The sequence below is a fragment of the Kogia breviceps genome, chromosome 1, assembly GCF_026419965.1.
Source record: "Kogia breviceps isolate mKogBre1 chromosome 1, mKogBre1 haplotype 1, whole genome shotgun sequence".
NCBI lineage: Eukaryota > Metazoa > Chordata > Mammalia > Artiodactyla > Physeteridae > Kogia > Kogia breviceps.
The window spans coordinates 127,289,923-127,317,214 of record NC_081310.1 but is presented as its reverse complement, the minus strand read 5'-3'; the positions used below and the strand labels follow the sequence as shown (position 1 = coordinate 127,317,214).

Genomic DNA, 27,292 nt, shown 5'->3' with positions numbered 1-27,292 from the left:
TTGAGTGGGAAAAAGATTCTTTTCTGTACACTGGCAGTATTCCCAGCAGTGATTGGCTTTATTACCGAATAGGAACAGCTTAATTCTGAAAATGTACTGTTGAATGGTTGGAAAGGACTATTAGACTGTGAAACTTATTAGCACAAACGCACAGAGAAGAAATATTGTTCCCAGCCTAAGACTATTCTCAAATAGAGAAATGTTCTCTATTAAAATTAGTCTTAAAACATAAAAAAAAGTGAAAACACTAAATTACCTCAAAAATGAAGAGAAAATACTGAAGAGTACATGATCAACACGACATACTTTAGCTATCTACAAGTATGCTTCTTTTATTCTAAAAAATTCTATTTACAAAGTATGTTTACGTTGCATTATAAGACATGTATCAAATGTTAATAAGTCATTATAGCAATTTTATAAGATGATTCATATCCTTTCAAATATTTTTTGTCATCATTAAAAAAATTAAAATGCAGTAAACTGTCATTGCCGCAAAAGAGCACGTGATCTTAAGGGAAGAAACATCTCACTAGAGTTTCCACAAGTTCCTTCTTCTTCTAACTGCAGCTCTGGTGGCAAAGGAGGAGCCCCAGGGTCCCCAGGTCTAGGAAGCGTAGTTGAAGAGAAGGTGGGGTTTTCAGTTCTGCCTACTTCTAGAACAGGCAAATTCAGAGAAGAATCAGTAGAAAAAAAGGGGGCTGTGCTGGATTCTCCTTCTGGATGGTATATGACGGTGGATGCTCTCAGTTTTTCAGAGAAATTACTGTCATTTGAATTTGATCTAGAGAGGTTGTTTGTGGCTCCATCTGGAAAAGGATCACAGCTGCTACATTTCAGTCCTACAATAAAATTATTCAGATGTAAATGAAAAGTAAAGTAACTAGAAAACTGAGTCCACAACCATCTTCGAACTTTTTAAAGATTACACAAATTTAAATAGCAGTTTATAAATTGTCATAATCCATTTCACATTTTATCTGCTTTTCCTGACAATCATGAAGCATACTATTATTTACATTTTCTAGATGTAGAAATAATCTCAAGGAAGCTAAATGACATGCTACAATTCACATTTAATTTGTGTACTTATACTTAACCATTGAAGGACCTGGAAAAAATAAAGTAGCCCCTAAAAGTATTCATAAAATAAGAAATAGCTTTCACAACTAAAAAATATTCTTTAGCACTCCAGCACACACACACACACACACACACACAAATTTACCCCAATTTTAAACTGGGTATATGCTAAAATTCTATGAGTTAATTACTTGCAATTCTTGAATCATGGGGTGTTACAAGTGGAAGGGATTCTACAGGTCATCCGGGATAGCCTCTCACTATTAGAGACGAGAAGACAGAGGCCTGGAACAGTGAAGTCATGCCCAACATTCCAGGACTACTAGGGAACGGCTAGAACCCAGGTCTCCTCTTCACATTAAATAGAGAATGTCCTGGTTCTCAACCTAACAGTTTACTTAAATGAGAGAGGTTGGGGCTTCCCTGGTGGCTCAGTGGTTGGGAGTCTGCCTGCCAATACAGGGGACGTGGGTTCGTGCCCCGGTCCGGGAGGATCCCACATGCCGCGAAGCGGCTGGGCCCGTGAGCCATGGCCGCTGAGCCTGCGCGTCCGGAGCCTGTGCCCCGCAACGGGAGAGGCCACAGCAATGAGAGGCCCGCGTAACACACACACACACACACACACACACACACACACAAAAAGACAGAGGTTGTTCCGAACAAAGAATTCTATCATATTAAAAGGGTATAGCCAACAATTAGCCTCAGCGTGGAAAGAATAAACACAATTTATCTTTCTGTTAGGCTTAGCAAATATTCAACCCAATGGTCTACAGGCACAGAACTTCCTGAGTTGACAGATTTTATGTAAAACCTGCAAAGTCTGTAAAGTACATTTGTACTCAATTTTTTCCACTAGTTTTTCAACTTCACAATACAGTCAGCATTTCTGTCCCATGGAAGCGAAACTATTTTCTTAAATATGGCTCAAGGGGAAACTTCATCTGTGTTCCAGCATGGATTTATAGACTGAGTTCCTTAAGGGAAAAGCCCTAAATTACTAATTTCTGTTTCCCTTGCCTAGAACAGCTGGAATAGAGCTGTATCGCATGCACATTTATCTTAAGTGCTCTGTAGAGAGAGAGAGAAAGATGGGGGTTTGGAGGGAGAGGGGCATTTAAATCGTGCAAACAGTTCTACACAGCATTCCAATTTAGTGAGTGTGTGCTCTGGGGTGAGGGTGAAATGGAAGAGGTAAATCTGCTACTCCCTTAATCAATCTCAGTTTTATGCCTCTCTCATTTTGCAACACTGAGTGTGATTCTAGTGTTTAAAGTTACATATAACTTATACAAGATGATTCTTACCAACATAAGCCAACTACTTCATCATGTGATGAACTGGTGGGAGAAAAACTATCAGAGTTTATCAAAGGTAAAATACTTTACCTATACAGTGTTCTTTATGCGTGATATGCATTTTCGGGGGTTACTTTTGAACAGATTAATCTTGCGTTCTGCTGACTTTAGAAACAAACTCCTGTGTATACTGGGATTTCATTGTAGTTGTTTTCTATAAATGTGTTGTTAAACGAATATAAATACAGAACACTGAGTGATATTTCACTTTTGCAATGTAATGACATCAAATAAGGTAAAATAATGCAAATCGAATGTAATTCTGAAGGTTGAACTTTTTGAATAAAAGCAAAGTTACATTTAAATGAACTTTTGGATAACTAAGATATCTTACCTTTCAGATGTTCTAGTTTTATATTTCTAAGTTTTAGCACTTCATCTGTAATCTTCTGTATCAGGAAGTTCTGTGTTTTTTCTCGCCGAATAGATTCAACCAGGGTATCTAGTCCTTTGGGGTTTTCTTGTAAGTAGTCTAACAATTTTCCAGCCCTTTTTCTACTTGATGTTCGGCAAGAAATTTCTTCAGTGTCTTCTCTACTGAGTATTTTTTTTGCACGTAGATGATCAAAATGTCTCTCAGCTATGATTTTTTCACACAGGTATACACGCAAATTTTCTAAAGCCTAAAAGATATAAAAAAATGCCTCAATGTATTTTTTTTTTTAACACCTAAGGAAATCACAAAGGTGACTGATTAGTTAGGAATCTGACTGGTGAGAGAAAACATCCTGAAGTCAGGAGGCTCAGCCCTGCTAAAGGCATGCTATTAAAATGAAGGTCCGGTTAGACAGAAGTAGGTCCCTGACTAGATATTCCTCACTGCTTCTGAACTGCTCTGATCTCATTTTCACATCTATAAACCAAGACCAAACTGTTGTGAGGAGGGGGCCAGTCTAATCTAGGGGGCTTGGGTCTGTGGAAATAGGGAGGTCTGCTGAGGGCATTCAGAGGTAAAGTTGAGAGCAGAGGTTACTGTACATTTTAGTTTACATTTAGCAAGGAATCCAGGATTAGTCAGGACCAGAGAGGTTAACTCACAGTTTATAACTTTCTCATGTTATTAATTTTCCATCTTTCTAGAGTGAAACCACACACACACACACACACACACACACACGCACATACACACACACACACAAAAGAGAGAGAGAGAGAAAGAAAAAGAAAGAACCTAAACCAAAAGGGACCATATTGGGTCTATCTTTGGAGTCAGTTGGCAAGACTATAGTCTAACTCAGCCTTGGTAGAAGGAAGGTAGAAAGGTATGGGGGGAAAGAAACGTAAAGGAATAGTGGATACTGGAAAAAGTTAAAGAAATAAAAAGAAATCACATAAACAGGCCTAGACCTGAGAAGTGCCTAACGAGGCTTAATTAGTCAAAAATCAGTGTGGGTCCTAATAACTGGTATTAACAATTTGATGTGAGTGGCTGTATTATAGCTTCTCCATTTACTAAATATGCGATCTTGGGTAACTTAACTCCTCTGTGCCTCAGTTTCCTCATCTGAGTGTTATGAGAAATAAATTAACACACGTAAAGCACTTGAGAAAGTGCCTGGTACATAGTAAGTGATGCGTAAATGTTAGTGATGATGACAAACTTGATTCACACTGACAATGATGAACTAAAGACAATGGAAAATTTTCAAAGTATATGAGAGTATATGGTGGCAGAAAAGTAGGTTAGGTGAAGCGTTCCTCTACAGTTCTCAGTCCACTGAATTCCCACGAGAAACATTTCACATATCTAAATGCCAAATATGCCAAGTGCTGAGCAGTGGATATGCAAAGATGAACAAGACTTGAAACCTGCATGCAAAGGGCACATGGTCTAGTTGAAGAATACATTATCAACTCAAGCTAAAAATTATGAGACAATAGAATATGACCTGGAAAAAAAGACATAGGTCAAGTATTGGGGAAGCAACCAACTCTGCCTCCAGGACCTGGGAAATTTACAGAGACTACACCTGAGCTAGAGGCATGAAAGGTAGGCAATGAGGGAAATTACATTTCCCTATAGTCAAAACCTCATCAAAGGTTTATAAATAAGAGACAATAAGAAAACTTTTACAGAGGGTTGGGGGAAAGCAAAAATTGGGGTCAAAGGAGAGCAATTAGAAGACTGCTACAATATCTTAGATATGATAAGCTGAGTGCATGAATTTAAGCTGTGGGGATGAGGAGAGAGAAAAATAGATTTAAAAGATGAACTCCTTGGAAAATCTCATTTGTTGTCATTTCTACCATACGTTGATGATTTCTAAATTTTCCTATGTGATCAAGACTTTCTCCACCTAGAGATCCCAACGGTACTTAAAATTCAACATGTCCAAAACCAAATTTGTTATCTTCCCCTATCGTTTTCCTCTGACATTCTCAACTCACTTGCGAGTACCACCATCCATCCAACCATGCTATAAACCTACAACTCATCCTTGACTTTTCCTCTCTTTCACTCACTTGGCACATTCGATCAGATCACCCAGCTACCAAGTCCTGCCAATTTACCCTGATATTTATCTAAGCTGCCCCTTCACTCCATCCCTATTAGTTCAGGTCCCTATATATCTTGCATCAACTATTAACAAGACACCTAGCTGTACTTCTTCCTTCTCTCCCCACCCCGCTCAAATTCTTCCTTCACACATCTATCAGACCTTCTAATTTTTCAAGAAAAAATGGAAATCTGGAGTGTTACTTGAATTCTACCAATATTGAAATGTTGTTAGTTAATTTTTTAAAAATTTAAAACACTGTGTTTCACCTCGACTTAAAGGATAAAGTTTCTCAACGATAGCAGAATAGCAGAGAAGTGAAGAGCATGGCTCTGGACTCAGACCAACCTCAGTTCAATTCTTGAATCTGCCACATACTCCTGTGAGAGCTGGGGCAAGTTACTTAACCTCTCTAAGCCTCAGGTCCCTTATTGGTAAAAAAATAATAAATACCTAGCAGGACCTGTAGGAGGACTAAATGGGACAGTGCATATGAAGGCTTGACACAGTAGGTATTCAATAAATAACAGCTACTTGATGATGGCAGGCAGGTGCTTCATAGTATGGATCCTGCCTACCTCTCCAGCTTACTCTATGTTCTGGAATTTTATGTTCTTCCTAAAATTGCTGTTTTCCACTACATTTCTTTAAGTTGTTACCTTTGCCTTGTTTTCTTTTCCCATATCCCTATTCATCCTTTAAAATTCAGGACAGTGGTCATCTCCTTCAGGTAACTTTACTTAAACTCCCCCAAATGAGTACTCCTCTCCTGCCTTTACAGCACCCAGTGTATACACTTCACTTTTCTATACAACAGGACTCCACTTATATCTCCCAACTCACTCCCAGACATTTTCATTCTGTCCCACTACTCTTCTCAAAGTCACCAAGGGTCTCCTTATCACTAAATCTGATACTTTTCAGTCTTCATCTCACTTCTCAGCAGTGTGAACACAATTGACCACCCCCTTCCTGAAATACTCTTTTCTTGTCTTATATGAATACCACACTCTCCTGGCTTTCTTCCCATTTCTGCGGCCATAACTTCTTACTTTTTAAAACTTTTCTATGGTCTCCCTTTCCCTTATAGCTCTCAAGTTCCCCAGGTAAACTCACTTAATCCCACACTTTTATTTCTAGCTCAGATCTCTCTTTTGATCTTCAAACTTATAGGTCTAATTGCTGATTTGACATTTCCACTTACTAATCTGATTCCACTCTCTTCCTCAACTCCCACATTCAAACCATCACCAAGTCCTATCATTACTGTTTAAAAAATGCATCTGGAATTCTCCTGTTCTATCCATCTCCACTGCCTGTACCCTGATCCGAATGACCATCATCTCTCAACTATGTAAATTCCAAGGATCTCCTCACTAGTTTCCCTCTTCTCCCTTTTGCTTGCCCCAATCCATACAGTAGGTAGAGGGATTTAAAAAAATTCTTCAATAGGTCTCTACTACACTTGGAAAAAAAATCCCACTTTACTACCATCTGTAAGACCCTTCATAATCTGGCACTAGCCCACCATCCTAACTTCACCTCTAGGCACTCTCTGCCTTTTTCCAATTTCCCCAAGATCTTGCCTGCCTTAGATCCTTTGAAAATTCTATTCTGCCTAGAATGCTCTTCCCCAGTTCTGTCATAGCCTTCAGGAACCAGCTTAAAAAAATGTAACCTTCCCTGACCATCCTATCTCAAGTAGATTTCCCCTCTTATCTTGTTATTGGCTCAACACCTGTTTGTCTCCTTCATAGTACTTAACATAATTTGGAATTATACATTTATTTGTTTTCAACCTTAAGAACCCACATGTTAAAAGCAGGCAAGAACCAGGTACATTCTGTTCAACTCTGTATATACTGCATTTAGCAGAGTGCTAAGTAGATAATGTTTTGGATGAATGTAAAATTCATTGCACTTATTTTGTGATTCGCAATTGTCACTTTATATGTCCCCCCCACCCACACAGTTGAGCTCTTCTCAAACTAAGATTGTGTCTTAGTTTTTAATTTCTGAACTGTTAGAATCAATGGCAGTATCAGTCTCACAGTGTGTAGTCCACATTTATGAAACTGAACTAAATTCAACAAAAAAGAGGTAAACAACTAGATGGAGCACACAGGGAGAAGGAGTATAGTGAAGAAGTGGGAGCCTGAAAAAAAAAAAAAAAAAGAAATGGGTGTTTCCATGTGGATAAGTGGTGGTACAGTCAGTCCTCTGTATCTGCAGGTTCTGCACCCTTGGATTCAACCAACAGTGGATGGAAAATATTTGGAAAAAAAAAAAATTCCATAAAGTTCCAAAAAGCAAAACTTGAATTTGCTGTGTGGGTCAACTATTTATATAGCATTTACATTGTATTTACAACTATGTACACAGTATTTACATTGTACTAGGTATTATAAGTAATCTAGAGATGATTCAAAGTATATGGGCAGATGTGTGTAGGATACATGCAAATACTACGCCATTTTGTAAAAGGGACTTGAGCATCCATGAATTTTGGTATCAGCAGCCAATCCCCATGGATTCATCACGACAGAGAATACAGCAGAAACAGCAAGTGGCTTTGGGGGAAGGATGATAAAAAGTTCAATTTTAGACAAAGTGAGGAATCTGAAGGATATAAAAGTGGATTTCCAGTAGATATTTGGAAATAAGCACTTAGAGTTGAGAAAGAAGGAAGTCCAAATATGTGGATGATAATTTTAAAACTCCTAAGGTCATAAACCATTTTGAAAACATGATGAAAAAAATTTCTAAGAAGAAAATGTGCACATATTTTTTTTCATAGATGTCCTGAAACGTGTCTATGATTCCCCAAGGTTATGGATTTCTTATGTAGCTGTAAATTGAAATCATGGAGATGGATAATATCAATGAACTAATGGAAAAAAATAAAGGCCTAGAAGCCACCCTTCACATCTGTGTTTATGTACAGGCTTTATATCCTCCCATTTGTAACCTCTCACTATCTGTTTTATCAACTGTAAAATGGGAAAGACAATTATCTGCCTTAGAGGTTGTTGTACAGATTAAATGCGAACATTGTAAATTGTGTGACACAGTATCTGGAATACAGCAGGCCTAGCTCTTGAAGTTCATGTTTTTACTGGCACAAATCTTGAAAAACACAATACTCATTTATTCTCTATTAGTTATAAATGTCCCAGTCTTAACTCAACTAGAATGTAAAGCAGGGGCCTGTCATTTTTGTATCTTTCCAGGCCCAAGAACAGTACTTTCTATATAATAAGTGTTCCACAATTATCTGTTGAAGGAGGAAACTAAGGCACAAGTCCCAGTCATAACCAGTCTCCTTTTGCTAATGAGTCATACCAACTGTAATTATGAGTACAGTGTAATAAACCTTACAGGTGAGGGGAAAAGGAAGCACACAAACATTTAAAAAGCTGCTGTCTTGTCCAATTCACAAAGACGATTCTGTATAAGTACTGCAGTGTTAAGCCAGAACACAATTCATGTTCATGTTGTTTTGAATTTGAATTAATATAAAGTACTTTAATGGTACTCATATAAGTCTCACATGGCAAAACAAGTTAACTAAAAGCAAAGGAAAAGAGAAACAAGTCAGACCTCAACAAAGTCATTCTTTACGAATAAATACTAAGATTTGTGCACTTCAACATCCAAGCAGAAGAGCATAATTTAGCTGCTGAATATCTCCAACGTTTACCTGTAAATTAAATCTCCGCTTCATGTATTCATCCCCCGCCCCCCTCCGCGCCCCTTCAATTTAAATACGTGGGCGTTTGCTTACTAGGGGAATTCCGGGTTGTGCTTTCAACAGTCCAGCTTCCCCCCACCCCCTTTGCAAGTTTGACGTATCTGATCCACTGCTTGGGATGCTTTATCTGGTCCAGCTTTTGCTCCAGGTTGAGCCAGCAGCCAAGGCAGTCTGACTCAAGGATGAACTTGAGTCGTCGATCGCTAACAACGCAGCTCCAAAGCGCAGCTGGGGTGAAATCACCAGGGGATGGGTGACCAGTGGGCAAGAAGCTGACTGTAAAGAAACGCTCCACTGAACAAGATTTCAGAAACCCAAGCCCTGCTTTTATTGATTTAAAACGTGGATTAACAGATCAGTGTGGATCAGATCACTTCCACCAAGGTCCCTCGGATGCAGGGCTCGCCGCGGTCCTGCTGTGCCCGGACGTTTCGCTTCTCTGACCGCGGGCTCCTCCTCGGATTCCGACTCGGAATAGGACGCGGGGTTTCCTCGCTGCAGGACCCCCCCCCCCCGCCCCGCCCGCCCCCGGCCCTCGGCGGTGCCCGGGCAAGGTTGTGCTACTCACGTCCTTCTTCACTTCAGTCAGGTCCTCCTCGGTGAGGGACGGCGCAGTGGGCTCCATGGTGAAGGCGGGAGATGGCGCTTCTTCCGGGTCCGGGAGCTTGGGCTGCGCCGCCCCGCCCAGGCTGGGGGCTTCGGCCTCCGGATGAAGGGGCAGAAGGGGAGGCGGAGAAGGGCGGAAGGAAGAGGGCTACGCCTTCGAAAACAGATGGACTCGTGGGTCAAACTGTAGTACTTCCGGCTCTGCCTTTGGGAGCCGAGGGCTCAGCCGACCTAGGCTTCCCGACGCGGAGCTCGAGCTCCCGCTCCTTCCCTCTCCAAGAGGCCCAGGCCCAGGCACCGCCCCTCGGTGAGGCAGGGCCTTCGGGAGAGCCCGCCCCGTCTCTGTGGGAGCCAATCGGGGCCAGCCCATGGGCCAACCTTCTCCCCGCCCCCCGGCCGGAGCCTTTCAGGAGTGGCTCCGCCCACAGCCTCCAGGTAGTTTGCATGTGGCCGCTGGTTGGCCTCGCCGAAAGGAATCGTTTCCCTGGGTGGGGAGCGTCGCTGCTCTGCCTGCGGGCCGTCGCCGCCTGCGCAGACAGCTCAGAGGCGGAGTCGAGTCTCTGCCTGTCTGTACTTTTGGGTTCCTCCTCTTTTCCCAGACCCTACCCAACGATTTCCTGTTGCTGTGTTTGCCCACTCAACTTTTAAAATTATTTGGTCTCACACAGACACACGCGCATACATACACAAGACGCATATACAGCCTATCAACAATATTAACGAAATTTCTGAAAGAGAAAAACCGTCTACGATCCCACTACTTTAACACCTAATTTAACGTCTGAATTTTTTTGGGTCACTATTTATTATAAACACATTTCCTTATTTATTCATCCGTGTAATGAAGCTATGTCTACCTCATGCCTCTCACAGGGCTGCTGTGAGAATTAAATGACATGATATACGTAAGGTTCTTAGAGGTACTGGGCACACAGTACACACCTTACATTACTTAAACATTTATTGAGTCCTTACTAATATGTTCTAGGCATCTTATTCTGTAACAGTTCTCCCATTTTATCGGGGGAGACTGATGAACAGACCACTATTCTCAGAATGGTATTCTAGCTACTAACAGAGGTGTATACAAAGTAATGTGGGTGAAAAGCTCAAAACAGAGCCCTGGGCTTAAGATGGGTGTTTGGACAACATGCTAAATAAACTAGAAATAAAGTAGATGGTATTTGAAGCTAGAGTGTAGATAAAAATGACAAGAGGACCAAAAACGAACTTGGGAGCCCCAACATTTAAGGGAAGAGAAAGCAAAAGAACCAGAAAAGAACAACGTTGCCAAAGCCACACCAACGTGTTTTTGATTGCAACACGGGGGTTCTACTTTTAACATTAACATTACCTCACATGTCTTTTTCCATATTGATACACAGTATTTTTTCTGATTGCTTAACCTTCCATCCTCTTGGTATAACCCAATTTACTTAACTATTTGTTCTTTCATTTCACAAATATTTATTGAATGTCAACTATGTGCCAGAGACTGTTCTAGGTGCTGGGGAAACAACTGTGAACAAAACAGATAAAAATTCCTTTTCTCCTGGAGTTTAAATTCTAGTATATGTGTGTTTGGGGTAGGGCAGACAGACATTTGAAAAATGTTATGTAAATTATTTATTATGTTAGAAAATAATAAATACTAAGAGAAAATGTAAAACAGGGCAATAGAACGAGGGTGTTTGGAGTAGTAAAATTTTAAATAGGGTGGTTAATGAAGACCTCATTGAGAAAGGGAGATTTGAGTTAGTACTTGAAGGAATTGCGGGAATGAGCCATATGGACATATGGAGAAAGAATATTAGAGGGAACAGCCAATGAAAAGGATCCAGTGTGACTGGGAAGGGGATGAGGTCCTTGTGTGCCACTGTAAAAGTTTACTTTGGCTTTGCTCTGAGTCATATGGGCATACTCTGAGTCAGAGGGGAAGCCACTGGAGGGTTCTGAACAGGGGAGTGACATGATCTGGTTTATGATTTGAAAAAGGAGCACTTTCACTGTTGCCTTGAGGGGCAGGAAGATGGAAGAGGGGAGACCATTTAGGGAGCTATCACCATCATCCAGGCCCCGGGAGGTGTTGGCTCAGAGCTGGGTTGGTAGCAGTAGGGTGGTGAGAACATTTTGAAGGGAAGTAGGGAAGTGATTTCATTTCCTTTTCAAAGAATCACTGTGGCTGCTGAGTAGAGAATAGATTGTAGATGTAAGGGTGGAAGCAGAGAGATCAGCTGGAAGCTACCAGAGTGATCCTGACAAAGATGAGGGTGATGTGACCAGGCTGGGAGCAGTGGTGAGCACTTCCCCATGGTGGCCTTAAGTTATTCCCAATTTTTCATTATTATAACAAATTTGTCCATGAATTTTTCATCTACATATTCCCCAGACCTTTTTTCTGTTGAATTATCATTTCTTTTGCATAAGTTCTCAGGAACAGAGAGCCCAGTGAAAGGAATATTCTCTGTCTTTTCATGTATATTTCCACAGGTTCTCTCCAAAGTGTTGGTCCGTCCATGTGCAGCGACGAACTGTTTTGCCACAACCATTCCTGCTTTGCTGATAAAGAAGGGGATTCAGAACGTATCAAAGCAAAGGGATTTGAACGAAGCCAATTCGCTACACCCATTTTCATAGGACATTATGAGGTTGCTCTTCTGTTGTTCTTTTTAGTTTATTTATCTTAAAATATTTATTTATTTTTGGCTGCGTTGGGTCTCTGTTGCTGCATGCAGGCTTTCTCTCGTTGCAGCGAGCGGGGGCTACTCTTCGTTGCGGTGCGCGGGCTTCTCATTGCGGTGGCTTCTCTTGTTGCGGAGCACAGGTCTAGGCCCGCGGGCTTCAGTAGTTGCGGCACTCGGCCACAGTAGTTGTGGTGCATGGGCTTAGTTGCTCCGCGGCATGTGGGATCTTCCCGGACCAGGGCTGGAACCCGTGTGCCCTGCATTGGCAGGCGGATTCTTAACCACTGCGTCACCAGGGAAGCCCTAAAATTTCCTTTTAAATATAAAATTATAAAATTATGGTAGCTATCCCCCCACCAGTGGTTTGGTGGCTAGAAACTGTCCTCTGGCCTGTCCAAGGGTTCCCCAGAGCCATCTTGTGGGAAAGCAAGTAGGTACCTTGTGTTCTTCTGCCTGAGTCTCCTTGTCACTCAGCCACATTGCTGCTGGTGGCCCTCAGGAAATTGCCCCTCTGCTGGGCACAGGTGTCTCCGTGCGTACTGCTACTACTATCACCACTTTAGCCTCTGGGGAAGGGACACTGTTCCGTCCTTTGCTATTCAGGCTAGAAAATAGGCAGACCCTTCCCTGAGGTTGTCACAGCATAAAACACACCTTGCTGGAACTTTTAGCATGGATTCACTCCATGTAAAAGTAACAGGAGGAAAGTTCAAAATTGAGAATAATGTAACAACGAATATGAGACGTGCCACTATGTCTTAGGTTATGTTCCCCAGAAGCTGACTCAGAGGCACACATCTGAGTGTGAGTAGTTCACTGGCAGATGATTGGTAGGAAGCATTGGTAAAAGTGGAGAAGTTGGGCTTCCCTGGTTGAGAGTCCGCCTGCCGATGCAGGGGACACGGGTTCGTGCCCCGGTCCGTGAAGATCCCACATGCCGCGGAGCGGCTGGGCCCGTGAGCCATGGCCGCTGAGCCTGCGCGTCCGGAGCCTGTGCTCCGCAAAAGGAGAGGCCACAACAGCGAGAGTCCCGCGTACCATAAAAAAAAAAAAAAAAAAAAAAAAAAAAAAAAAAGTGGAGAAGTCATTCAGGGAAGGGAAGGAAGTCTAGATTGGGTGTATCAATAAGAAGATTACCACTGTGGGCAACTGGGACTCAGTCCCACTGGGAACCTTTGAGAGACAGTATAGAGCTACCTGGCCAATATGGTAATCACTAAGGACACATGGCTGCTGAGTATCTGAAATGTGGCTAATTGGGATTGAGATTGACTCTAAATGTAAAAACACCATTGAGTTTCCTCACACTTAGTACAAAAAAAATGTAAAACATCTCATTGATGATTTTTATACTGATTACACAGTAACATGATAATATTTTAGAAAAATGGGGTTTAACAAAATATGTTATTAAAATTAATTTCACCTGTTTCATTTTACTTTAAAAAAAGGTGGCTACTGGGAAATGTAAAATTCCATCTGTGATTCAAATTATATTTCTATTGAACAGTGCTGGTGTAGGTCATGCCTCAGAATTGTGCTACCTGAAAATGGAAGAAACTGGGTGTATTTATCCATTTGCTCCAAATCATCACTGGCTGAATACTCCCCCGGGCGTGTCAACTCCCTAGTACTTCTGGCTGCCCCATGCAGAGCAGAGTGTGCTTCTGAGCTGAAGAGAGCCCCAGAGAGGAGTCAGTAAGAAGCAATGGGTGCCAAGGCATTGGGAGGGGCACCAACAGTGCCCAGTACACTCTCTCCTTCCTACCTCCCAAAGCAAAAGCCATCCAACCAGCAAACTCCCTCTCCCCAAACAGAAGGGTTCCACTCACATTCATCCTCAGAGTCTAGGCCTGACTCACCCCAGGGAAAAGCAGAAGGTATTTGCTTATTTTTTCCCCTTCACTTGGCTCTAGGTCAGCTCACCCGAGAAATGATTGACAGGGGAGCCATTGTTACAGGAGCTGGGGTCTGGCATTATGGTCTTTCGAAGACAAAAGAATGCAAAGCCGGGCTTCCCTGGTGGCGCAGTGGTTGAGAGTCCGCCTGCCGATGCAGGAGACACGGGTTCGTGCCCTGGTCCGGGAGGATCCCACATGCCGCGGAGCGGCTGAGCCCGTGAGCCATGGCCGCTAGGCCTGCGCGTCCAGAGCCTGTGCTCCGCAACGGGAGAGGCCACAACAGTGAGAGGCCCGCATACCGCAAAAAAAAAAAAAAAAAAGAATGCAAAGCCTAATATCAAGACATTTCCCAAGATCTGGGTTCCTTAGTCAACTTTGCAGCAGGACATCCATAGTTCAGCCCAAATTGTGCTGGCCCAAAGCTACTTTTCCTTCTTTGTCCTCCATTATAAGGTTCACAAGTCTGTCCTGCGGCCTTCAAGAAACAGGAGACCAAGAACACACAACTCAACAATAAGAAACCTCATATTCTGGACACAATTCCTAATTCATATGGAGTGGGATAATATTTTAAAGAATTACCTCTGAATAAATTTTAAAAAAAAGAATTACTTCTGTGTTCTCACATGTGCCCCTCCCCCCAATCCTCACAACCCTTCCAATGCTGGGCTCTCTGATTTTCTTCACTTGCACCCTGAGAGTCTTCCTCCTAGCCCGGAAAACTAGATATGTCATCCACTGCTTTAGGGGAAGGTTGTCATTCTTAAACCAGAGAATAAAGGAGGCCAATTTATAGCATTTAAGTTCAAAAGTCACTGGTGCAGGTGTAAGAAAGAGCCTGATGCATAACTGCATAATTACAAAGCTAGCTCTATCCCCCAGACTAAAGGTTCCACAGACTCGGGGAAGGGCAGAGAAGAATGACCTCAAGGGCAGAAAGAGAGGTAGCTATGCTCCACTGGAACATGGTACACGGCCCATCAGCTCACGTCCCTGGAGACCTAACCTGTCCTGAGGACCTAGATTAGATGTCCTGTTCACCTGTGGCAAAGATTGCTCATGGGCTGCAGTCACAGTGGTGATTAGCTTGGTCCAAAGCCCAGCATCTGTGCCCCAGGATTTTGTTCGGCTCTCTGCCCCACCCATACCTTGTGTGAAGCTCTTTTCCAACAGCCCACGACACATAAAATCCTCAGGATCAAAGTCTTGGTCACCTAGAGGTCTTCCTGGAGTAGTACCTGGGCAAATAGTACCATGGGACCAGACAGAATTGGCCCGAAACCTCTCAAAAAGCCAGGTCAGTTGCAGACACACAGCAGCATCATTTGGAAATATGTCTCCGTCCACAGTTATGACAACTCCTTACATGAATGTGCAGAGAAGCTTTTCTCCTTGAAGCCACCTTGTTATTAAATTCCCCACCCCCAGGGTGTTGAATAGGCTTCCCACAACAGAGGAGGAGTTTTCTCAAAGGTAAATCAATTGAAAAATAGCTTAAAAAACCCCTAAGGTATGATCTCACCTGGTGTCACCTTGTATCACGTACGCCTGGGCTAAATAGCCAGGAAGCTCTCTGGATGAGTCAGAAATAGTCAGCGAGAAAGACAGAAGTTTGTGTGCGCTGGCTTCATAATCACCCACGGAAACGTGTGTCTTGGATACATTCAGGATACACTGTTTAGCTTGGTTGAGGCGGTTGGATTCAGTGGGTACATTCCAGGAATTGTTTTCTCAGGCCCCAAGATCGAAGAAGAGGAAAGTGGAAAGCTGCCCCCCAGGACTTGTGTAGCATTAGGCATCCTTAGGCCAATTTAGTGCAGTAAAAATGTCTCTGTCATTGACTCATGACTGCTGCTTTAGATCTACTAACACTGGAAACAAGTGTTTAATGCCCTAGTGACCCAGCAAATATTTCCGAGAGCAGCCTCTTATATTTTATGCTTCCAGTGCTAGGTGACTGTGAGTTAATGACGGAAAGTATCTGGACAATTGAAAGGAAATGACAATAAACTGCTTCTCAGATGTTGTTGGAGCCTGGAGCACACCATCTGTTGCCTAAGGTAAATGTCTCTTCGGATGATCCCCAGACGCATTTCCCCTCCTCTGCACCCTGAACTGGCTGCCACGCCCATGCAACGTGACCTCCTCACCCACAGCTCACGGGAAGGGCTGTGCACACTTGACTCAAGCTGGACCCATCAGACTCTTCCTCGTGAAATTCGGAAATGGGCCTCTGAGCCTCTTGAGCAGCGGTATTTGGCTGCTGTGCACAGGGCTGCAGTGAGAGAGGAGAAGGAAGCAGATGCACAGAGTGAAGAAGAAAGGACTATTCAGACGGCTGAGCAGCAGCATTGCAGCCTCTGGCCCTGCCCTTCCAGCTCTGGCTCCGCCCTTCCAGGTCTGGCTCCTCCCTCCCAGGTCTGTCTCCAGGCCTCTTTATGCCGCCTACTCATGGGTACCCTGATGCATCGAAAACAACGCCCATCTCTGCTTAAACTCCTGTGGGCCTCTTAGCAAACCGCATCCCCGTTACCCCATCAGAAGCTCCACATCTCAGGAGCCACAGTCCTCACAGCAGTCTTTCTTCGCATCTTGGAGGACAAACGGCTTGAGGCATTCCTCACTTCCCTCACCTGTTTTTCCCTCTAGATGCCTCTGGACCCTGCAGTCTACATTGAAGCGCCAAGGGGCAGGTCAGCAAAGGGCAGAAGAATAGCTCCTTTTTCTCCGTGGAGGTTCCCATCACTCCACATTTTAAAGTTTATTAAACAGGGCAAAAGGGAGAGGGGAGACACTCCCCTCCTTCCTGCCTCTCCTCTGTTTATCCATTCCATGGGAACTTGTTAGGCACTTACCATGTGCCAGGCGCTTATTTAAGACACTAAAGCTGTAGTACCTCCTGGAGGTTACATTATAGTGCAGGGAGACAGACAATAAATAAACAGTCAGCTAAAATAATTTCAGAGAGTGGAGAGCCATGAAATAGATAAAACAGGGAAGGAAGATACAGCATGACTGTGTGTATGTATACATATGTGGCCAAGTGGTGTCTACTTTAAGAAGGGTGTCAGGGCAGGGCACTCTGAGGGGGTGATGTGGATGGGAATGACAAATAGGGAAGGAGCTGGCCATGGAAAATGTGTGGGGACAGCTTTCTAGACAGGGGTACAGCATATTCAAGGGGACTGGGACCCCTCCATCCTCTCCTGACCTCCCTCGCTTCTTTCCTTTCCTTTCCCTTCCCTCAAATATAAGCTGAGCTCCCACTAGGAGTTAGGAGTTAGCTGGAACAGATCAGTAGAATAGGACAGAATTTTTGCCCTGGAGAAATTCACAGAGCAGGTAAGCAGAAAGAGAGAGAAGCAAGTCATTAAAATACAAGTGGTGTGTACATAGCAGAAGGAAATAAAAAGTGTTATTGGGAAGATGGTGGGAGCACAGAGGAGGCTGCAACTACCAACCAGGTCCTCTTAAACATCTGCCCAGCAGCTCGGTCCTCCAAGGAGGAGGCTGAGCTTCTGAAAGATCAGAAAGTTCAGTTCTTTCCAATGCAACGCCCTTTACCTTGGATGCCTTCAAAGCAGAGTGGGAAGCTTATTGGAACAGTCCAGCAAAGTATGCATACCAAAGACTAGCAGGGAAACCCAGGAGAAAGTTGGAATTGATCCAAATTGCTGGAAAAACAGGAAAGGTGACTTTTATTTGTAGGACTACGATGCTGACATTAACACACACACACACACAATGCTTGGAGAACTGAAGGCAAAGGGAGGAATTAGCTGTCCCTGAAAATGCGTAATCCAAGAACAAAAATTTTACAGAACAAGGGAAAAACCTTAACATAACACAGGGTCAGAGTGAACTCTCTGGTACTTACATAACTGATGAAAGGTTTAAAGGAAACTGTGTATTTACTTAATGGTATGACTCACTTAAATGGAACGACTTAAGAAACACACACACATGATCAGGTTTTCCATTTATTGTTGTTGTGGGTCCATGTGACACTTAATGACATTGAAGCCCCCAAATATGGAAACCACCAACAGAATGTGTCTATGTGAGGACAAAAGAGGAACAGGTTGCATCATTTAAGCAGTTTAAGAGGAAATGTGAACTCCAGCCACTGTGTCCTGCATGCCTTCAGACAACAGCTGGTGTGAGTAGGTGTTGGATGTTAGGTAAATGGAAGAAGTGACTTCAGTGGTGGGAGGTGTGAATGCCAGACTGCAACTTGGGTTTGCGGTAAACACCAGAAAGAGGATGGAATAGAGGCATTTTAATCACTATGTGAGAACAGAATAGATCATAGGGTAACCAGATGTCCCTCTAGAAGGAAATTGTCATTTTATAAATAGTTGCCCCAAGAAGACTGTGTGGGAAAAGAATAGTCCTTGACCAGTACTGGTCTATGGCAAAGTTCCTTCTACTTGGTGAATTTGGGAGGGAAAACTGGGAATCTGGCTTGGTGCCTTTTCCCTCTTGGGAGCAGGCTCATCGGCTGGGAGTGCGTCCCCTTCAGCATCCCCAGGTCAGGCTCCACCTCTGCATCAGGAGGCTTGCTTTGGCCCAGCACTGCCTTGGAATGGTGATTCCTAAGCCTGCTTCTGTTTTTGTGGTACGCGGGCCTCTCACTGCTGTGGCCTCTCCCTTTGCGGAGCACAGGCTCCGGACGCGCAGGCTCAGCGGCCATGGCCAACGGGCCCAGCCGCTCCGCGGCATGTGGGATCTTCCCGGACCGGGTCACGAACCCATGTCCCCTGCATCGGCAGGCGGATTCTCAACCACTGCGCCACCAGGGAAGCCCCTAAGCCTGCTTCTGTTTGCCCATAGATACACATGAGCTCTTCCAACCTCACCTTTGTCAATAATAAATGTGATATTTTGGTCTCTAATTACTTGGTCTTTTGTCTTATTTCTTAATAGGTTCAGAAGTCAGGCTGGGAAGCAAGACATCATTACTGAGATTCTGATAGAGTCCTTGGGGGGCACCTCAAAGAGTCCTCTGCAGTTGTTGAAATTATTTATTTATTTATTTATTTATTTATGGCTGTGTTGGGTCTTTGTTGCTGTGGGCGGGGCTTTCTCTAGTTGTGGGAGCGGGGGCTACTCTTCGTTGCGGTGCGCAGGCTTTCTCATTGTGGTGGCTCCTCTTGTTGTGGAGCACGGGCTTAGCTGCTCTGTGGCATGTGGATCTTCCCGGACCAGGGCTCGAACCCGTGTCCCCTGCATCGGCAGGAGATTCTTAACCACTGTGCCTCCAGGGAAGCCCCGTAGTTGTTGAATTTGAGATTCAGTCAGAGGCCCATGCACCTGCCAATTTGGAGAGACAAGTCTTACACGTTAGGACAAAGGAAACACTGTGGTTTCTAAGGCGATCCCCAAATCAAAAGTCACAAGGACAGACACACCCTGAGTGCCAGGTGCGAATTTGTAATTGAGCCACTTCTCATGTGGGCAAGTCTATATAACATGCTTCAGGGTGAGAATTCTCTCTCAAGAAAGTCATGTTTCTATCTCAGCTATGCTAGGAAGACTGCTAGGTTTTAAAAATACCACTAATTCCCTTATGGACCGGAAATCAAAACAAACAGAAATCAGAACAATAACCAAAAAAGCACAAAAACCTCAAAACCGAAACCAACCAATCAACCAACCAACAAAATAACCCAAACCACTCCATATAAATAAAACCAGCACTTTAACTGGTTAATGGTGCGTGATGCATATATGGTAGTTCCTGTACTGAAAAATAAAACAATAAAACATAGGTTCTATATAGCACTTTGCAGTTAGTGAAGCATTTTTAGACACATCTACTTTGATCTACTTAAAAACCTCATAATACTATGATCTCCTCTTTCACGAGAGGATGAAAGGAGGAATGGGAAGGAATAGAGGAGACCAGAGAGAGAGAGGCAGGAATTGAGTTTGACTGGATGGCACTGCACAGTCATATATAATGGCCTCAGAGATATCTGCCAGCTTAGAAACATCAGAGAAGTATGAGATTCATGTGTTTAATATCTCTAACCACACCAGGTTCCAAATATAACTTACACTACTGAGTGAGGTAACAATTCTGCCTCTCAGCAAGATACATTGCCTGGCTGTCATGTACAGGGCCCTGAAGACTTGCTGGCCAGAACCAGGGCTCCTCACATTAGCTGGGCCTGCACACCACAGCTAGATTTTTTTCCATGTACATCCACATGGGGCTCTCTGGGGCAGGCCCGACCAGGGTGGAAAAGTTCCGTTTACTGAGCACTTCTAACGTCCCACAAATGCACAGAGCAGGAACATGTATATCATCCTCTGCAATCTTCTTCATGACCTATGTGGTAGGTGTCTGCTATCCCCATCTTATAAATGAAAACTCTGAAACTCAGAGAGGCTAACTGCCCTATCCAATCCAACACTGGCATCAGATGGCATCTGAAACCTCCAAGAGGAACTGGACATTCAGACTAATGAAAGAAGTTAGCAAAAGGAAAGGAGAATTCCTGCTGAAGACAAGGATGAAATAGGTAGAGAGAAAGGTGCAGACACACAGAGTATGATATTATACTTTGATATTCCAGGAACAAAATTACGTGAATACTTGCCAGCGATGGACTGAGTTTGCAGCAATTCAGTGAAGAGCCTGACTGAGAAGAAAGCTGCCCAAGAGGGAAAAAAAGAAAAAGACTTCCTGAGAAAAATTCTCTGAGAGGGGAGCACCACCCAGATTGAGAGACTAAAGATAGTGGCCACCCAGATACTGAGCATGGGATAAATTTGCTCTTGATGTCACGGTATGGGAAGTGACCAGTTTTCACAGAATGCAGACAAAATTACAGAAATATGGGAATGAGGTATTTTATGAGGCAGGTTAACTGAGATAACTAAATAACTTTTAATTTGTGGAATAAAAAAATATACAAAATTAGAAAAGTATGATGGAACTCTATGTGCTCATCACCTGCTTCAATAATGATAATATGTGCCATTGTAGTGTCATCTATCTTGCCACACTTTTTTTTCTGGAGTATTTTAAGTGAATTCCTGCCATCATATTTACTTTACATGTAAATACTTCAGAATGAATTTCTATGAGAAAAAGGTATTTTTAATATAATCATGCCATTATCACATCTAACAAAACAATTTCTTACTATTATTCAATATTCAGTCTGTTAAATTTTTATAGACTGTCATAAATCTCCTTTTATAATTGGTTTGTTTGAATGAAGACACAAACAAGGTTCACACACTGCATTTGGTGGTCACGTACTGTTGTGGAACTTCTCTCCTATATCTACTGAATACTTTCAATTTTTCTTTCTTTATTTTTTTTTGCGGTACGCGGGCCTCTCACTGTTGTGGCCTCTCGCGTTGCAGAGCACAGGCTCCGGACGCGCAGGCTCAGCGGCCATGGCTCACGGGCCCAGCTGCTCCGCGGCACGTGGGATCTTCCCGGACCGGGACACGAACCCGTGTCCCCTGCATCGTCAGGCGGACTCTCAACCACTGCGCCACCAGGGAAGCTCTGCATGCTTTTTGAGCACCACTAAAACCAATGACCCGAAGTCAATCTGAGGTCAGGCTGCTGTAACCTATGCAAGTTAACCATAATACTACACTAAGAAATCAAACACATGAAGAGGCTAAGAGTTGTAATCAATTTAGAATGATGGATTAAAAAACATGTCTAAGTATTGCACCCAAACTACTTAATTACAAATGGAAAGATAGGAGTGTTACAATAGAGAAACTCAGCAGACACCAACATAAACAAGGCATCATTACAAACCTCTCCAGTAATAAGACATATCAACATTATTAACCCCTTGATATGATGAGAAGAATACAGTATCCATTCTGTGGTATTTTGCTAAAAATGCATTACATGATTCCAGTCATGAGAAAACTTTGGACAAACGCAAATTTTACAAAATAACTGAAAGTGTCAAGTTCATGAGAGACTAAGACATTCTTACAGATTGCAAGAGATAAGAAGACCTGACAACTAAATGCAGTGTAGGACCCTAGATGGAATCCTGGAAGAGAAAAAGAACATTCATGGGAAAAATGGTGAAATTCAAATAAGGTGTGTAGTTTAGTTAATAATATTGTATTAATGTTAATTTTCTATTCTTGATAATCTTTTAATTTTCATGTAAGATGTTAACATTAGGGGAAGGGGCTAAGGGATATAAGAGAATTTTTGTGCTATCTTTGCAACTTTTCTGCAAGTCTAAAACTAGTTCAAAATGAAAAGTTTAAAAAATAAGTCTGACACATTCTTTTAATGTACGTGTTGGTTTCTGTAACTGTGAAATCAACCATAAATGGTCAGCAGTTCCTCCAGGTAGAGGGGAGTCAGTATTTTGTTTAAATGGTCCAGTTTGTCTTTTCATTAATTAATTAATTAATTTGGCTGCACCGGGTCTGAGTTGCGGCACTTGGGATCTTCGTTGCTGCATGTGAGATCTTCGTTGCGGCACGTGGGATCTTTTTTTAGTTGCAGCATGCAGGATCTTTTAGTTGCAGCATGCGGGAACTAGTTCCCTGACGAGGCCGGGCCCCCTGCATTGCAAACGAGGAGTCTTAACAACTGGACCACCTGGGAAGTCCCTGTCTTCCTTCTTGTTGGCTCTCCTGATGTGTAGGCAGCATGGACCATGATCACTTTCTCCTGACATCATGTACTTTCCTGATACCATGGTGCTCAGTCACCATCACCACTGGCACACACACAGGCTTTCTGATAAAAAGCTTTCTGACCCAATTCTCTAACAGTTTCCTATGTGTTCTGCTTCCACTCCTACCCATTCTACCACTCCTGCCCCAACCCCCAGGCCCAGGGCTGGTACCCTCCAGTCTTCCTCCTTTCAAGTTAGCCTGGCCACTCCCCACTTCCAACCTGGTCAAGGTCAAGGAGGCTCTGGGAGAGATGACCACCACATTTCAAATGTCAGTGGACAGTGTGAGTACCCCAGTCCCTGATGTGACAAGAAAAGCCTAGCAAGCTGATTTCAATATCCACTTCCCAGGATTGTTTTGGACTTGGTGGCCTTCTGGCTGGGATTCTAGCTAGACTTATCCCATTCCTGGATATTGGGCTCATTTTGGACCATTGACAAATGTGCACAAGCTATGCTGCTTTAACCAGAGGACCAAATGGTTAAGATAGAAGTTTATAAAACTCTCAAGGAAAAATCCAGAGATAAGTAAGTGGCCCAGGCTAAGGTCATCTAGGAAGCCAGGCTCCTTCTATCTTGTTGCTTCACTAACCCCAGGGCCTTGCCTTTGTCCTCATGGCTGAAGCTGCCTCACCAGGACCAGGTCTGGGTTTCAGCCCATGGGAACGTAGAAAAGGAAGAGCCAGGCATCTGGCCTGTAAACTGTTCACGTCACTTCCATTCATGTCCCATTGGCCAGAACTTACTCCATTGCAATAATTAGCTTTAAGGGAGGCTGGGGGGACTTCCCTGGTGGTCCAGTGGTTAAGATTCTGCCCTTTCAATGCAGGGGGCCAGAGTGTGATCACTGGTGGGGGAATTGAGATCCCACATGTTGCACGGTGCAGCCAAAAATAAATAAATAAATTTAAAAAAAGGGAGGCTAGGAAATGTAATCTCCAGTGGAGTCGCCATATGCCTGGTAAAATTTCAAGGGCCTCTTACCAAAAGGAAGAAGGGGAGAATGGATACAGCTGGACAATCATGAGTCCTTATCACACACTCCTTTAGGCCTTTATCCTACTGCCAAGTTTGTTCTCATATCCTTGTATTATTGGCCCTCAAATCTCATTCACATGTGCCCTAACCCTGTGGCTCTCTCTGGACTCCTGGGCCTGGCCTGCTCCTGACTGGTTCTCTTTGCTTGTCCTCTAAGTCCCTGTTAGAAACTTGCTTGGGGTGGGGTGGGGGACTTCTGATGGGAGAAGGTGTCAACAAGAGAGAAACACACACCGGTCAGAATGGCCATCATCAAAAATTCTACAAACAATAAATGCTGGAGAGGGTGTGGAGAAAAGGGAACCCTCTTGCACTGTTGGTGGGAATGTAAATTGATACAGTCACTATGGAGAACAGTATGGAGGTTCTTTAAAAAACTAAAAATGGAACTACCACATGACACAGCAATCCCACTACTGGGCATAAACCCTGAGAAAACTATAATTCAAAAAGAGTCAGGTACCACAATGTTCATTGAAGCTCTATTTGCAATAACCAGGACATGGAAGCAATCTAAGTGTCCATTGACAGATGAATGGATAAAGAAGATGTGGCACATATATACAATGGAATATTACTCAGCCATAAAAAGAAATGAAACTCAGTTATTTGTAGTGAGGTGGATGGACCTAGAGTCTGTCATACAGAGTGAAGTAAGTCAGAAAGAGAAAAACAAATACCATATGCTAACACATATATATGGAATCTAAAAAAAAAATGGTTCTGATGAACCTAAGGGCAGGACAGGAATAAAGATGCAGACATAGAGAATGGACTTGAAGACGCAGGGAGGGGGGAGGGTAAGATGGGACGAAGTGAGAGTGGCATGGACATATATACACTACCAAACGTAAAATAGATAGCTAGTGGGAAGCAGCCACATGGCACAGGGTGATCAGCTCGGTGCTTTGTGACCACCTAGAGGGGTGGGATAGGGAGGGTGGGAGGGAGGCGCAAGAGGGAGGGGATATGGGGATATACATATGCATATAGCTGATTCACTGTGTTATACAGCAGAAGCTAACACACCATTGTAAAGCAATTATACTCCAATAAAGATGTTAAAAAAAAAAAAGAGAGAAACAAAACACTGACAGGCCAGGTTGGGGCCATTCAAGGCCAGATCCACTTACTTTACAGATGTTGCAGGCCCCCTCTTTATCTCAGCTATGTGTAGATTCAGCTTACATGAATAAAACACGTAAGGGACGTTGAGGAGACATTTCAGGACTTATGCTCGGGAGAGAAAGTGGTTGAAATGAACACTTGAAGGAGGGTCCAGGTACAAGCTAGAGCCTCTGCCTACTAGGAGACATGATGTCATCTGCCTCTTCCTCCTCCACCTCCTCCTCTTCAGCCTCTCTAGCATCATTATAACCATTATGACCTCCATTTATTTAGTACTGTCAGCACCAAGCATTCTACACACATCGTCTCTTTTGATCTCTACTCCAACTCCAAGAGATAGGTTTTATTATTTCTGTCTTATAGCTTCAGAAACTGAGGCATAGAGAGATAGGAACTGACTTTACCGTTGTTGAAAGGGTTAAATTAGATAATTCACATAAAAACATCTAGCTCAGTGCCTGGAAAACAGAAAGTACTCAATAACTATTTTAGCTTTTACTGTTTTAACAGAGGAGGAAACAGGCTTACAGAAGACAAGTGATTTGCCAGTGCTGGCTCCATAGTTTACACATAGAAGGGGCTTAACGTGGTGATCTGGTCTGGGCTTTGGGGGAGACTGTTTTGGTTGAAGCTGTGTTTGCACAAAAAGTATATCATGTTCACTTAGCTTGAGAATAACACAAATACCAAAAATTTCAAATAAGGTTATATTCATATATTGCATAAGACCAAGAATATTTCAACTGTTTGTTATAATGATTATGATCATCGTTTGGAATAGCTTGAGGTCTGAGAGATTCATGGATGGCTAAATCCCCTCCAAGCTACCTCTTGGTGCCCCTACTGTAATGGCCCAAGCTAGGATCTGAAACCAGTTCTGATTCCAGAGCCCACGACTTCGCTCCTACCCTGTACTCTCTGTGAGCTGGCAGAAGCTTGAGTAACTGAGGGTTCTTTTTACCCTGAGCCGGGCCTCCCACCTGAGGAGTTGGGAGTTGGTGACCTCCCCACACTTCTGTGACTCTCTCTGGGACCACCATCCCTGCTTCTCACAAGCAAAACCGAGGCACAGAATCCCCAAAGGTAGATTTCCCTTCCTTCCATTTCCTGAACAGCATTCTAGCACTTAAGATGAACGTGGACTGGGTCTCTTCACCCTTCTCCAAATTGTTCTGGAAACTGTCTCACAGCATTAGGGCAAATCTCCTGTCAGCACAGCAGACCTGCCAGCTGTGACAGTCTCCATTTAATCAGAATTTTCATTCTCCCCTGGAAGGACCCAAGGTGCTGTCATAGGCTCTTCACAGACAGCAGTAATTGTAAAGTCTTCCTGGCTTTACCCCTGAAGGGGTCCGATGAGTTTCTGAGAGTTTCTGGATAACTGTGGTGATAACACAGTGATAACAAGGCAAGGCTGGAATTTTACAAGTGAAGGCTTCTCAGCTCTGAAGATAATGTCAAAGATACCAGTTTGTAAAAGCTTGTTTCAGATTCTGACCAGAGTTTAAGAGTGGTGTTTGGTCAGCTCCAAGTGAAAAGCAAATCCAGCCCTGCAGCTAGGGAGGTGGACAGCTGCCCCCATTCTCTCACTCACTGATGGATCCATTCCCTCCTGGGTCGCCACATATTTACTGAGCTCCTACTATGTGTCAAACACCACACTAAGCGCTGGGAATGCGATGACCTGCATAGTCCCCACCTCAGTGGCCACCGTCTTCTGTAGAGGACACGGCTGTGTTATCAGACCAACGCTATATTTTCTTTATATTGGGCCCAAATCTGTGAGTTTGTCTATTTTTATACTTTTCAAACATCCTGAGCACTGACCGTGTTGGATGCTGGGAATATGATGTTGGGAAAGGCTGTTTCTGCCCTCGGTGTCTACTGTCTAAGGTGAACCTGGGCACAAACAACCAAAAAGCAGTGTGCTAACCACAGCTGTGGCCAAGCGAGATGGGTAATTTTAGGTGCCAATTTGGGCCCCAGGGCACCCGGATAATCGGTTGAACATTATTTCTGGGTGTGTCTGTGAGGGGATTTCTGGATGAGATTCACATCTGAATTGGTGGAAGAGTTAGCGCCCAACATGGGTGGGTCTCATCCAGTCTTTTGGGGGCCTGAATAGAATAAAAGGCTGAGGAAGAAAGAATTGCCCCCCTCTGCCTGTTGTCTTCGAGCTAGGACATTGGTCTTCTCCTGCCTCCAGACTTGGACTCAGACTGGAGTTACATCATCAGCTCTCCTGGATCTGAGGCCCTTGGACATGGACTGGAACCACACCATTGGCTCCCTGGGGCCTCTAGCTCGTCAACTGCAGATCTTGGACTTCGCAGCCTCCATGATTGTATGAGCCAATTCCTTATAGTAAATCTATCTATCTAGTATCTGTCTATCATCTATCTATTTATCTATCTATCAATCATCATCTATCCTATTAATTTTGTTTCTCTGGAGAGCTCAGACCGTACACCAAGCAATGATGGGAGTCCAGTAGGAGACACTGAAACGTCTGGTGCATTGAGCAAAAATGCCCTTGTGGGTTCCCCATGCTTTTGAAGCCT

General features: G+C 43.5%; 1 protein-coding gene across 1 annotated transcript; it reads right to left on the bottom strand.

Moving 5' to 3' along the window:
- Positions 1-306: 306 nt before the first annotated feature.
- Positions 307-9,618, bottom strand: BCL10 (BCL10 immune signaling adaptor). The gene is made up of 3 exons (XM_059061687.2): positions 9,259-9,618; positions 2,776-3,064; positions 307-842 (listed from the first exon to the last, which is right to left on the bottom strand). The coding sequence occupies exons 1-3, from the start codon at positions 9,313-9,315 to the stop codon at positions 487-489; spliced, it is 702 nt and encodes a 233-aa protein (XP_058917670.1). The 5' UTR covers positions 9,316-9,618; the 3' UTR covers positions 307-486.
- Between the last annotated feature and the right edge of the window lie 17,674 nt (positions 9,619-27,292).